This window comes from Grampus griseus, assembly GCF_964374135.1.
Source record: "Grampus griseus genome assembly, chromosome: X".
In the NCBI taxonomy this organism is placed as follows: domain Eukaryota; kingdom Metazoa; phylum Chordata; class Mammalia; order Artiodactyla; family Delphinidae; genus Grampus; species Grampus griseus.
The window spans coordinates 29,447,970-29,461,333 of record NC_138999.1 but is presented as its reverse complement, the minus strand read 5'-3'; the positions used below and the strand labels follow the sequence as shown (position 1 = coordinate 29,461,333).

At 42.1% G+C, this 13,364-nt stretch overlaps 1 protein-coding gene across 8 annotated transcripts in view; it reads right to left on the bottom strand.

The window, feature by feature from the left end:
- Window positions 1-13,364, bottom strand: part of DMD (dystrophin) — a 2,236,200-nt gene that overhangs the window by 26,862 nt on the left and 2,195,974 nt on the right. For all 8 annotated transcript variants that reach the window (XM_082680764.1, XM_082680765.1, XM_082680763.1 and 5 more), the window contains 2 exons: window positions 9,549-9,792; window positions 8,327-8,450 (listed from right to left, as the gene is read on the bottom strand). In XM_082680764.1, the coding sequence (XP_082536890.1) occupies window positions 8,327-8,450; window positions 9,549-9,792 (368 nt within the window). The remainder of the gene's footprint in view (window positions 1-8,326; window positions 8,451-9,548; window positions 9,793-13,364) is intronic.

Here is a 13,364-nt window from a genome sequence, read left to right as displayed (position 1 = left end):
ACATATATCCACTCTTTTTTTAGATTCTTTTCCCATATAGGCCATTACAGAGTACTGAGTTGAGTTCCCTGTGCTGTACAGTAGGTCGTTATTAGCTATCTATTTTACATATAGTAGTGTGTATGTGACAATTCCAATCTTCTGCCCATTTTTCAGTTGGGTTGTTTTTTTGTTGTTGAGTTGTATGAGCTGTTTGTATATTTTGGAAATTAAGCCCTTGTTGGTTGCATTATTTGCAAATATTTTCTCCCATTCTGTAGGCTGTCTTTTCATTTTGTTTATGGTTTCCTTTGCTGTGCAAAAGCTTGTAAGTTTGATTAGGTCCCATTTGTTTATTTGTTTTTATTTCTATTGCCATGGGAGACTGTAGGTCTTGTTTTTTAATCCATTCAGCTGCTCCATATATTGTGATTGGAAAATTTAGTCCACTTAAAGTAATTTTTGATAGGTGTGTACTTACTGCCAGTTAAAAAATTGTTTGCTGGCTGTTCTGTAGTTCCTCTGTGCCTTTCTTCCTCTTGCTCTCTTCCTTTGTGATTTGATGATTGTAGTGTAATGCTTAGATTCCTTTCTGTTGTTTGTGTATAGGTTTTTGCTTTGTGGTTACCATGAGGCTCAGATAAAACATATTTATAACCATCTATTTTAAGTTGATAATACCTAACTTCAAACACATTCTAAAGCTCTACATTTTTACTCTCCTCCCTCTGTTTTATGTTTTTGATGCCACGGTTTACATATTTTTATCTGTGTGTCTATTAACAAATTACTTTGGTTATAGTTATTTTTATTACTTTTGCTTTTTAACCTTCATACTGAATGTATAAGCAGTCAGCCCATCACTATCACAAGATTTGATTATTTTGAATTTAATTATATAATTACCTTTACTTGTGAGGCTTATGCTTTCATGTTTTCCTGTTACTAATTAGCTAGCACCCTTTTGTTTGAGTTTAAAGAAGAAGTCCGTTTTACATTTCTTGTAAGGCTGGTGTAGTGGTGTTTCATTCCTTCAGCTTTTGCTTGTCTGGAAAACTCTTTCTCTCTCCAATTCTGAATGACGACTTTTCTGGATAGAGTCTTCTGGTTGGCAGGTTTTTTTTCCCTTTAAATACTTTGAATATATCATGAAACTCCCTTCTGGCCCGCAAAGTTTCTGCTGAAAAATCTGCTGATGGATTTATGGGGATTCCCTTGTGTGTAACAAGTTGTTTTCCTCTTGCTGCTTTTAAGATTCTCTCATTGTCTTTCACTTGTGACAGTTTAATTATAATGTGTCTTGGTGTGGGAACTGTCCAGGCTTCCTGGATCTAGAAGTATGTTTCCTCCCTCAGGTTAAGAAAGTTTTTCTGCTTTCTCTCTCTCTTTTCCTTCTAGGACCCTATATTAGGAATATCTGTCTGCTTGATGGTGTCCACTAAGTTCCTTAAGCTATCTTCTCTATCAATCACTCTTTTAAAAATTTTTATTGAAATATTGTTGATTTTTACAATGTTGTGTTTCAGATGTATAGCAAAGTGATTCAGATATATATATATATATGTGTTTGTGTGTGTGTATATATATATATAAAATTTTTTTACATCTCTTCCATGATAGGTTATTACAAGATATTGAGTAGCGTTCCCTGTGCTATACAGTAAGTCCTTGCTGGTTATCTATGTTATATATAGTAGCGTGCATCTGCTAATCCCAAACTAATAACCCCCCCCCCACTTTTCCCCTTTTCCCCTTTGGCAACCATAAGTTTGTCTTCTTTCATTTTTCTTTTTCATCCTATGATGGATGAATTCCACTGCCCTGTTTTTGGGTTTGCTCATCCTTTCTTCCAATTCATCTAGTCTGCTGTTGAACCCTTCTATTGTATTTATTGGTTCAGTTATTGTATCCTTAGCTTTGTGATTTCTATTTGGTACTTTTCTTATAATTCTCTCTCTCTTCCTTGGAATGCTCACTTTAATGCATTGTTTTCCTGACCTTGATGAGCATCTTTAGGGCTGTTATTTTGAATTCTCTATTTGCAAAATACTTATGTCAATTTCTTTACCGTCTTTTTTGAGGTTTCACCTTGTTCTGTTCTTTGGAATGTATTTGTTTTTTCATTTGCCTTGACCTTTGTGTTGGTTTCTATGCATTGGCTATAACAGTAACCTCTGCCATCTTGAAGGCGTGATCTCATGTAGGAGGTGAGCCTTGTTTTTCAACCCTGCCCTACCTCTTGGTCTCTCAAACTTTTTTGATTGTCCAAAGAGGCTTCTTTGTTTTTAGTGGCGCTGAGTAGTTAGTTGAGGGTTTGCCCAGACCTGTCAGTGTTCCAATGGGGAGGATTTCAGTCAGCACTTAGATGCAAGATGATTGGAAGGCTGACCCCCCGCCCCGGCAATAGCTTTTAAAGGATGTAAATAGACCTCTTTCAGGGAAAAAGTGGGAGATGTAAACGTTTCTGTATGCCCCCTCTGCACTGAGCTCTGGGGAGATGCTAGCTATTTAAAAACTGTTCTTTTGGTATGCTACCATTCCATTGAACCTGTGACATAAACCGTGCTGGCCACCAGATGTGTGCACAAGCTCCTTTATGGGAGATACCAATGACCTGGAGTGAGGCAGCAGAGTGGGAAGATGGCACTGGCTGGCCTGGCCTGCACGATCTCTAGAGAGTACTTAAGTCAGCCCCTGTATATGTGTGTTAAATGAGTAAGAAGCCTGCCTCTTCAGGCTGAGGCTTGTAAGTTAAAAACAAACAAAGAGGACTGTTTGTTTCATGGAAAGACTGGATGCATTCCAGTCTGCTGCCTCTAAGCTGTGCACTTGGCAGCAGGGGTTGGGGGGTGGGGGAGGCGGGGTTAGCCTTGTTGAGTCCATGTGAGCCCTTTAAGTACTGTCTCTTAGTTCCATAGCCTTGTGGATCTCTCTCACGGCTGCAAGGCCCACTGACTGCAAAGTTAGTTAGGTGTTTGTGGAGCCCAAAACTTTACTCCTCAGGGAGAAGCTACTAGTTGTGTGTCATCATGCCAGGGATGGGGTTTACAGCAAGACTGTCTCAGGATCTCCTACCTGTTTCTTTCTTTTAAATTAATTTTTATTGGCATCTAGTTGACTTACGATGTTGTGTTAGGTGTACAGCAAAGTGAATCAGTTATAGATATACATGTATCCGTTCTTTTTTAGCTCTTTTCCCAGATAGGTCATTTTAGAGTATTGAGTAGAGTTCCCTGTGCTATACAGTAGGTCCTTATTAGTTGTTATCTATATTTTATATATAGTAGTGTGTATGTCTTCCGATTATTTTCTCCCCTGGTAACCATAAGTTTGTTTTCTACATCTCCTACCCGTTTTGATGGGGGCTTTTTTTCTGTTTGTTTGTCCAACATATAGGAGTCACTCAGCTAGTTCTTGAATTCCTTTGAGAGGGATCTGTGCGTGGGGGTGGGGGGGGAATTCAGGATCTTCCTATGTTGTCATCTTGATTCAGAACCTCAGGCTAAATTGCTCAAATGGGGAAGAAAGTGAGCAAGACTTAGGCCTTGCCTTTAAGGAAGTTAAGCTCTAGGGAGAAGAAACAAAGTGTAATAACGAAGACAGGATATAATAATGCATGATCAAGTTCCCCAAAAAGACGAGTGAAAACGATGGTACATTTCAGGTTAAGAAGACATCGCGCACAGGGTCGGAGATGGCTGACGACAGCGTGGATTAGTGAAACGGCATGGTATGTGTGCACGAGCACTGCGGGCTGCAAATGGAGGCGGGGGATCATGTTTGAAGACAGACAGACAGTGAAAAACTGGGCGCTAGAGGAAGGTGAGTCTACCTTTGAATTTGAACACCATGCTAAGGAGTATGGACTTGAGGCAAACAGGACCCATAAAAAAGGGAGAAGAATAATTAATATACAATCTGAATGTCAGGGAGGAACGAGAGCCTAAAGACAGAGAAACCAGTTAGGGGAGTATTCATATTGTCTGTTCCACCATGAGGGCTACAAGTCTTTCTCTTGTTTGTTTATGCAAAGCAAAACAGACTGACCTTGATGACTGGAGAGGTGTTGGTGGGGCTTGGCTCAAGAAGGAAGGTAAGTAAAGGGGTGGTTTTAGAGGTAATGAATATGTTTAGTACCTTGGCTGTGAGAATGGTATCACGGGGTATACATATGTCCAAACTTATCATAATGTAGGTAAAGGGGGAAAAAAGTGTGCAAAATGACTGCCTTTGTACAGTTTAGAAATTCTGGAGGTTGATCGCAAATTTTAGATTGTTGTGGGGCTTTTTTGGGTTTATCCAGAAAATACTCACTCACTCAGGAGAGAGGTCTAGGCTGACAATCTTGAGGAAAACCTTGAAGCGATGCACTGAGGGGACACAACCTCACCTATGCGGTCAGGTGGCATACATACTTAGCCTGAATCCAATCATGAGTAAACAAGCAGGCAATGCAAAGTGAGAAACATTTTACAAAACAACTGGCCTGACCTCTTCTGAAATGTCAGTGTCATGAAAAAATCTGAAGAGGCTAGGGAAGTGTTCTAGACTCCTTAGGAGAGTTAGTTAAAAAAAAAAAGAGAGAGAGAAGGCAACTAGATGCAAAGCATGACCTTTCACTGGCTCCTGAGTGAAAAACCCAAAAAGCTAGAAAGAATATTATTGGCAGAATGGGGGATATTGCAATTTAAATTAGATAATAGGACTGTATTGCTATTTACTTCCTGAGTGTGATTAGGTTGAAGTGTTACTAAGTATGCAACGTGATCATTAAAACTATACAGGCACATAAAATATACATGAATATCTATGCAGCCTATATAAAGATGTTTGCAAATAGATGTTACTGTCAATAAATAAAGCGAATGTGGCAAAATGTTGAGTTAACTGCAGTTCTGCCCTAAGTTTGAAATTGTTCTAAATAAGAAGCTAAGGAACCTTTAAACATTGTTTAAGCGAACAAGTAAAATATAAAAGAATGATAGATTGGGTAGAAGAAGTTAAGGGAGTCAGAGATAAGCTGTTGGGAAGATAGACTTTGTTCACTTCTAACAGAATGTGAGCTTCATTAGGACACCGTCCCATTTTAAAAGACGTACAGAACGCACATATGGTACCCAGAGACTTACCAGTGGTATTTCATGGTTTGAGGAAACACTCCAACTCATTAGATCACCCAGTATGACTTCACCCATATTTCTCTTTAAAAAGTCTTGGGGTTATATATTAAAAGAATGCAACTCTCTACCAGAAAATGGTTCAGCAAATCCCAGCCCTATCACATCCCAGCGCTTCAAAGCACGAGGATACACACACACTGCATTTATTTCAACACCTGTGTGCATCCTGCAAGAAGACGGTCTTTTTTTTCTTCTTTATGGTGAAGAAAAAAAAGTCACCTTTGAATTCACTCTTTTCATCCAGAAAACAAACTTATTAACAACAGAGCCTATCCATTTTACAGTGGCCAGTCATCTCTTAGCCTAACTCGGCCACTGGAGAAAGCAAGCACTTCTGTTCTTGCATTCAGTGCTGCCACGATCCTCTCAGCTCCACGGCCTGACGTGGACTTTAATTTGGGTGCTTTCATAGGCACGCTGCCTCTTTGCCAGTGTTGACAGGCCTAAATAATTAATGTTTCTAAGCACCGAGGGCTCTGAATCTCACCACTCAAGTATGTGACTTCGTCTCACAGGCTTTGCTTACTTCAAAAAAAGGCAAAATCCTGCAGTAGGCGTTAACAACAGAGGTACTAGAACTCAGTTATTTTTGGAATTCACAGACTTTACAAAGGCATATAATATTCTGTCATATATATGCTGCGCTATCACTTACAGTCCCAACAGGCCATTAGCTCGACTCAGATCTCATGTGGAGAAAGAGAATCTGATGCCCTAAATCACTGAGGTGTGGTAAAGCTGGGAAAACAACTCCAAACAAACATTTCCTCTTCCTTCAGAAAAGAAATGCAAGCTGGCTTTTCTACAAGCTTTGATTTCTCTAATCTCAGTGCCCTCATGCACCCTCGTCAACTTCTTGAGGAATCTTTCTCCTTTCCCAGCAACCCTGGCCCCTCCATGATCTCCATGTATAATCAGCTGCCGCTCACTGGGAGGCTACCTCTTAGACACAGGCGTCACTGCAAAGTGTTTTACTTTGGGGAATTTTCCTGACCATGGTCCCCATCCTCCACCATAAAATGCACTCATACCTTTCCTTTTTGTCCCATCAAGTCGGATTAGGCACCTCACCTCTCTATATTCTACTCTCACGGAAGATCCTAAGTATAAAATGAATTCTTCGACACACCATGGGACCAGGCGAGTGTGACTCAAGGAGTCCCAGGTCTCTTCCTTTCTGTGAGGTAAGAGGGTCAAGTAAACCCAGTTTAGGACCCAGGAAAAAGCAAGCATAGAGCATGCTGGGCCTCACGAGAGGAGAAGAGTCACGAGAGGAGGGGGACAGAGCAAGTATTTGTGGCCTTCATAAAACCCCCTATTGTCTAGCCTAGCACAACAAGAAAAACCAGTAAGCAGATGGCCGGCAACCACCTGTCATGGTCCTTTTAACAATGGCTTCATTACCCCTGCAAAATGCTTTACTTGTTCTGACCTTTTATTTGCCTCATGAACTCCAGTTTTCTCGGAACCCGTCCTAGGCAGAGAAGACTACTGAAGAACACCACCAGACCTGGCTGACCATTTGGTCTACACACATCTCTGCCCTCAGTGTTACTTGATAATTTCCATTAGGGTCTAAAGACCCTTTCTCTCCTCAAGCCACACTCATTTCCAAGATTACCTGACCTTTTATTTCCGTGAAAAGACAGACAGACCTCTCCAACTTGCCTTCTCTTAGCCACTTCTGAGGAAGCATTTTCAGCTACTGTGCTTCCGGTGATCCACTGAGCTGTAATTTATTTTCATTTCGACTGAGCCCTTTTCAGCATTTTGACCTCTGGCACTCATCTTCTTCCTGAAACCTAGGCCTGCCTGTGTGGCTGAGCCACACTGACTCCATTCTGTCAGCTCCATCCTGGGCACACAGGCCTGCCTCCTCCCTCCCCTTTCTGTGTGACGGACTGTGCCCAAGCCAGACAAGTTCCCTGTCAGCTTTTTATCCTTACCTTCATCTGATACAAAAACTGGAAGAATGCCCGTTGCTGGTGCAGATGGTTAATGGTCCTGAGACCACCCCGCCCAGAGGGGAGGAGAAAGCCCCAGTTTCCAGCCGTGCATACATGCTTTGGCCCCTTTAAGTCCCCCTGTATCCCTTTCGGTGGCAGGGGATCACCGTCCACCTGCTGCCGCGCACAATAAACTTCCTAATTGTACTTTAAGGAGTTGCCTGCTTCGTTTTTTGGTCTTGGAGGCTATTATTCAGTAATCCCTCTTCGGTAACCTTTCCAACACTACTCCCCACTCCTTCACTACCCCATCACCCAAAGGGAGGTCTTCCCCGAGGCGCTGTATCCAAGCACCTTTCTTATGTATTTCTCATCTCACGCCTTGCAGCTATCAATTCTGTGGAGTTCACTCTCAGATCTCTCCGGACTGTCCGTTTACCCCCTCCTAAAACAAACACAGTGTTTCCACATTCAAAAGGATCATTATCTTCTTCCAACCACATCCTCTCCCCTCATTGCCTTTCCTTACATTTTCCAGTCAGTCCCCTGGCCTTGGGTACTCTACTCTATTTTCAAATAAGTCCCATAACTTGGCCTTTGTGATTGCCTCCTAACGAGTCTTTCAACCTGTAAAAGTTTTATTTTTACTTTGGGGCAGATAAAACTGCCGGAGTACATCTTTTTAGCTATTTCTCACCTGCTAAATGATTTTCAGAGGCTCCCTGACACCGACCACACACCTCTGCCCAATATTCATGTCACTATAATGTGACCCCAACCTTCCTCTGCAGCCTTCCTTCCTCCCCGACCCCACCTCCTGCTTGGACCCTATCTAACTGGACCAGTGGCTCCTTCCTGCCCTTGGCCCAAGGCCCTCATCTCTACATCTTCAGTTATGCTATACCTTCTTCAACATATGCTCAGTTCCTACTCCATCCTTCAAAACCCTTCACAAATATCAATTCGTCGAAAAGCCTTCTCTGATCTCCGAAATGAATGAAACTTTAGTACCACGTTGCCTTGTTCTAACTGAATAGCCAGTCCTTTGCGGGCTAGGACTATGTCTTTCATCTTCGTACCCCAAAGGCATTTATGACAATCCCTTGTCCGGAACCGATATTAGATAATTTAGCAGATGATTTAAACCTCTGAGCAAACAGTTCACCATTTCCAGACCTTAGGAGAGAACAAAATCCAGGAGTAGCTGAGACAGACACTTACCCATGGATTCCGAAGTTTGACTGCCCACCACCCGGAGCAGCATCGGCTGGCTGCTGTCTGACCTCTGAAGAGACGTAGAAGGAGAGGACGCCGTTGTACCATTCACCTTGGCCTCTGCCTGGGGCTGAGGCATTCAAAAGAAAAGAGAATTATTTTTCATAATAAAACACGCAAACAAATATATACCTATTACAGACACTCAAAACTCAGAAATTACGACTTTTCCTACTTAGAAACCTCCCAAAGATGGTTACATTTGGGAAATTTCACTGTTGATAAGATCCATGGATACTGTCTGTGTACCTGAATTGTACCCCCTTCTAAGTTTGAAATACATTACAGCTATGGTGGAATACGATATAGAAAATGATTAGCCTAAATAACTGAAAGATTTAGAAGGTCATGTGAGAATGGTGAAACCATATGAGACCACAAAAATGTAGTGGAGAATTATTATTTTTGTGAAGTATTAAAGAACAAGATGGAGAGAACATATCTCAAATTTTTAAATTCCCAGAAAGCCAGGACTGTGTGCAGGTGGGGCCTTCCACAATGCAATATCCTGCTATATTTTCAACAGAGACTTAAAAAAATTATGTTTTAGGGATTATCAAAAGAAAAAACCCAAAGGTATACCAGAAAATAAGACTAATTGGAAAAAAAAAAAAAAAAGAGTTCCGGGCTTCCCTGGTGGCGCAGTGGTTGAGAGTCTGCCTGCCGATGCAGGGGACACGGGTTCGTGCCCTGATCCGGGAAGAACCCACATGCCGCGGAGCGGCTGGGCCTGTGAGCCATGGCCGCTTGGGCCTGCGCATCTGGAGCCTGTGCTCGGCAACGGGAGAGGCCACAGCAGTGAGACGCCCGCATGCCGCAAAAAAAAAAAAAAAAAAAAAAAAGAGTTCCATTTCAAGAGGTAAAATTTTCAATTTGAGGTAACTAGTGGAAACCTTACTGTATTTTTTTTCCCAAGATGAATTTTAAATCAGTCAAATAAAAGACATTTTTGTAGGAAACAGTCTGGAACAACTATAAAATGACATGCTAGTCGTTCCTCCTCTTCTTATATCCCTTGATATCTAGCACTTTGCTAGGCACATACTAAGTAATTAACAAATCAATGCTTATTACAGTTCTGAAAAGGACTCGGAGTTCTAGTGTTTAGTTTGAAGAGGGGAAAATGATGTTTTGTAAATATCCCATGTTACAGAGAGGTGGCTCTCACTTGCTCCAGCAGCTGCCTTAGCCTATGTAACTGTGATTCCAGCTGTTTATTGTGGTCTTCCAGGATTTGCATCCTGGCTTCCAGGCGGCCTTTGTGTTGACGCAGTAGCTTGGCCTCAGCAATGAGCTCAGCATCCCGGGGACTCTGGGGAGAGGTGGGCATCATTTCAGGAGGGGACGGCAGTGGGGATAGGCCTTTATGTTCATGCTGCTGCTTGAGACGATCATATTCTGCTTGCAGATTCCTGTTCGGCATCAAAGAAGTGGAAAAGAAAAAAAAAAGGAAAATTGAATATCATCACCAGATTTCTTATACAATGGCAGAGAGATACATCTGACCACCACCAAACACAATAGCAAGCAAAAGGGAGGCACTTAATGAATGGTTTTTATGATGACGATTTTAGTGATGCTAAAAAAACAAAATAAAATTTGAAGCGTCTGCCCGGAATATGTGAGGGGGAGATGCTTTTCAACCTTCTATACTCAAAAGCCTTATGAGTGCTATGTTTACATAATTAAGCAGCAAAGGAGTTAATCATTTTGTAAATATTTCCTAATACTGTCATGAGATTACAATTCTTATACCTCTGTCAACACTTCGCTTTGCTTAAAAAAATCATCAAATATTTTCAACAGCAACGTGCAAGAACATAGTAAGAGTGTACCCATGTACCCACCACAGCGCTTTAATAAATTTAACATTTGCCACATTTTCTTCAAATTTCTTTGAAGAAATAAAAATATGACAGTTACAGCTGAAGCTTCCCCACAGATTCTCCTTACTATGATATCAGTTCCCCGCTCACCAATGCCCCCAAGGAGATAATGCCATCCTGAGTTCCACGACCATCATTACCACGAATGCATCCACAAATACTGGCTTGCTGAGATTCGGCTTTTTCGACTCTACATAAATGGCCATTTCACGTGATTCAATCTGATAGCATTATTTTGCATGTTCTTAAACTTTATGTTTAAGAACTCTGTTGAAGCATGTACATACCATTGTAAGTTGCTTTTTGCCTTCAACACCGTTTTGGAGATTTATCCATGCTGATACATAACAGTTCATGATTTTAACGGCTGTAAGGTATTATTCTGCTGCTTGAATATGCCAACAACATTCTCCTGTCAATGAACATTTAGGTTGTTTCCAACTTGTCACTATTACAAAGAGTGACGCAATGAACTTCTGTCTACCTGTCTCCTTGGATACCTGTTTAAGAGATTCTTTACAGAATATATGTAGATGTAAAATTGCTGGGTTCTAGCAACATCTTCAACATTGCTACAGATCACCAAACTGCTCTCCTAAGAGATTTTATACCTATTTACTCTCCCACCAGTAGTGAGTGAGATTTTCCATTTGGTCACATCTTCATCAAATACTTGGTGTTACCAAACATTTAAGTTTTGGTTGATGGGTATATTTTAATGAGCACATCTCTGACTACTGGTGAGGCTGAACTTTTTCTGTTTTGGCCGTACCGCGTGGCTTGTGGGATCTTAGTTCCCTGACCAGGGATCGAACCCACGTCCTTGGCAGTGAAAGCACAGAGCCCTAACCACTGGACCGCCAGGGAATTCCCCGAGGCTGAACTTGTTTTATGTTAGTTGGCTTTTCATGTTTCCTTACCCATTTCCCTACTGGGTTGTCTTTGTCTTATTCACGTTCTGGATATGTTCGAGATGCTTATCCTTTGCCAGTTATATGCACAGCAGATATTATCTCCTACACATATCTTAGCATAGCTGACCTTTAACTTTATTCTTGGCATCTTATTGTACAACAGTTTTTAATTTCAAAACACTCCTCCATGTTTCCTGCTTTTTATGTTTTAAGAAAATCTTCCTTACACCTACATTTTAAAGTTCAAAATTTTGTTTTTCACAGTTAGGACTTTACGCAGACTCTTTTATGTTTGGTGTGAACATAAAATCTAATTTTACTATCCCCACATAGATAAGTTATTAAGCCAGCCCCATTCATTGTGTAGTCCACCTTTTGTCCACTGATTCCTATGGCATTTATATAATACATCAAACATCCATAAATACACAAGTGTGCTTCTGAGCTCTCTAGTCTCTGCTGTTGCTTTATCTGTCTGTCCCTGTGCAATTCCACACTATGGCTTTAAATACACTGTCTGTCTGGTAGGCCATCTTGCTCCCACTTTGTTTTGTCTTAAAAATTTTCTTAGACCTCTCTGATCATCCCTATGATTTTAGTGTCAAGATTTCATATTTCAGGAAAATCCCTGTTGAAATTCCGGGTTTCACTTACAATGACTGTATAGATTAAAATGGGAAGAGCTGACTCCGTGTCATTGAGTCTTCGTATCCAGGAATATGGTGAAGCTCTTCAGTTATTCTAGTCTCCTTTTATGTCCATTAACAATGTCCTGGGCTTCCCTGGTGGTGCAGCGGTTAGGAGTCTGCCTGCCAATGCAGGGGGCACGGGTTCAAGCCCTGGTCCGGGAAGATCCCCCATGCCGCGGAGCAACTAAGCCCATGCACCACAACTACTGAGCCCACGTGCCACAACTACTGAAGCCTGCCTGCCTAGCTAGAGCCTGTGCTCTGCAACAAGAGAAGCCACCGCAATTAGAAGCCTGCACACTGCAACGAAGAGTAGCCCCTGCTCACCGCAACTAGAGAAAGCCCGTGCGCAGCAACGAAGACCCAACACAGCCAAAATTAAATAAATTTAAAAAAAACAGGGCTTCCCTGGTGGCGCAGTGGTTGAGGGTCCACCTGCCAATGCAGGGGACGCGGGTTCATGCCCCGGTCCGGGAAGATCCCACATGCTGCCGAGCGGCTGGGCCCGTGAGCCATGGCCGCTGAGCCTGCGCGTCCAGAGCCTGTGCCCCGCAACGGGAGAGGCCACAACAGTGAGAGGCCCGCGTACCGCAAAAACCAAACAAACAAAAAACAACAAAAACAAAGTTCTGTAACTTCCTGTGTTTTTCCTCTAGCTTTTAGGTTGAATGCTTAAATCATTTTTCTTATTTTTATGCTTTTTAATAAATACACATAGGGGTATAGATTTCCTTCTTGCTTTAGAATTGCTAAGAATACAATTCCAACGGAGGACACCTGTTATTTGATACCCAGCAAATGAACAGAACTCTATACCTTTCTTCCAGTTACGATGAATACCAAAATAAGATGACGGATTTCTGTGGCTCACAGATGCTATTTCATCGGGTTAGAGAATGTCCTATCCACAAATGTGGGAGATGTCTGTCTATGAGAAAAGACGTGAGAGGCAAGTGGCGGGCAGGCAGAAGAGTTTTCCCATCGTCCCTCGGGGATGGCACGTCTTCCGAAATGCCTAGTTTCAAAAATGCTGGATCTCTGCACCGAAGATGATTTTATTTCAATCCAATCTATTTTTGTTTTTGGCTTGTCTTTTTTTTTTTTTTGCGGTATGCGGGCCTCTCACTGTTGTGGCCTCTCCCGTTGCGGAGCGCAGGCTCCGGACGCGCAGGCTCAATGGCCATGGCTCACGGGGCCAGCCGCTCCGCGACATGTGGGATCTTCCCAGACCGGGGAACGAACCCGTGTCCCCTGCATCGGCAGGCGGACTCTCAACCACTGCGCCACCAGGGAAGCCCTGGCTTGTCTTTTGTTTAAAGCTCTACCCTGGACCTAACGTTACAAGTTTTCTAGGAATTTGTTTAAAGTCATACAGGAAAATCAATCTATGATCTTTTTCATTTACAGGAATATAGTATCCTATCTGTACTGATTGAAATCCTATCTGCTGTCAATCTTCAAGGAGAGTTATATGTGCAGTTTGTTTCATAGCCAT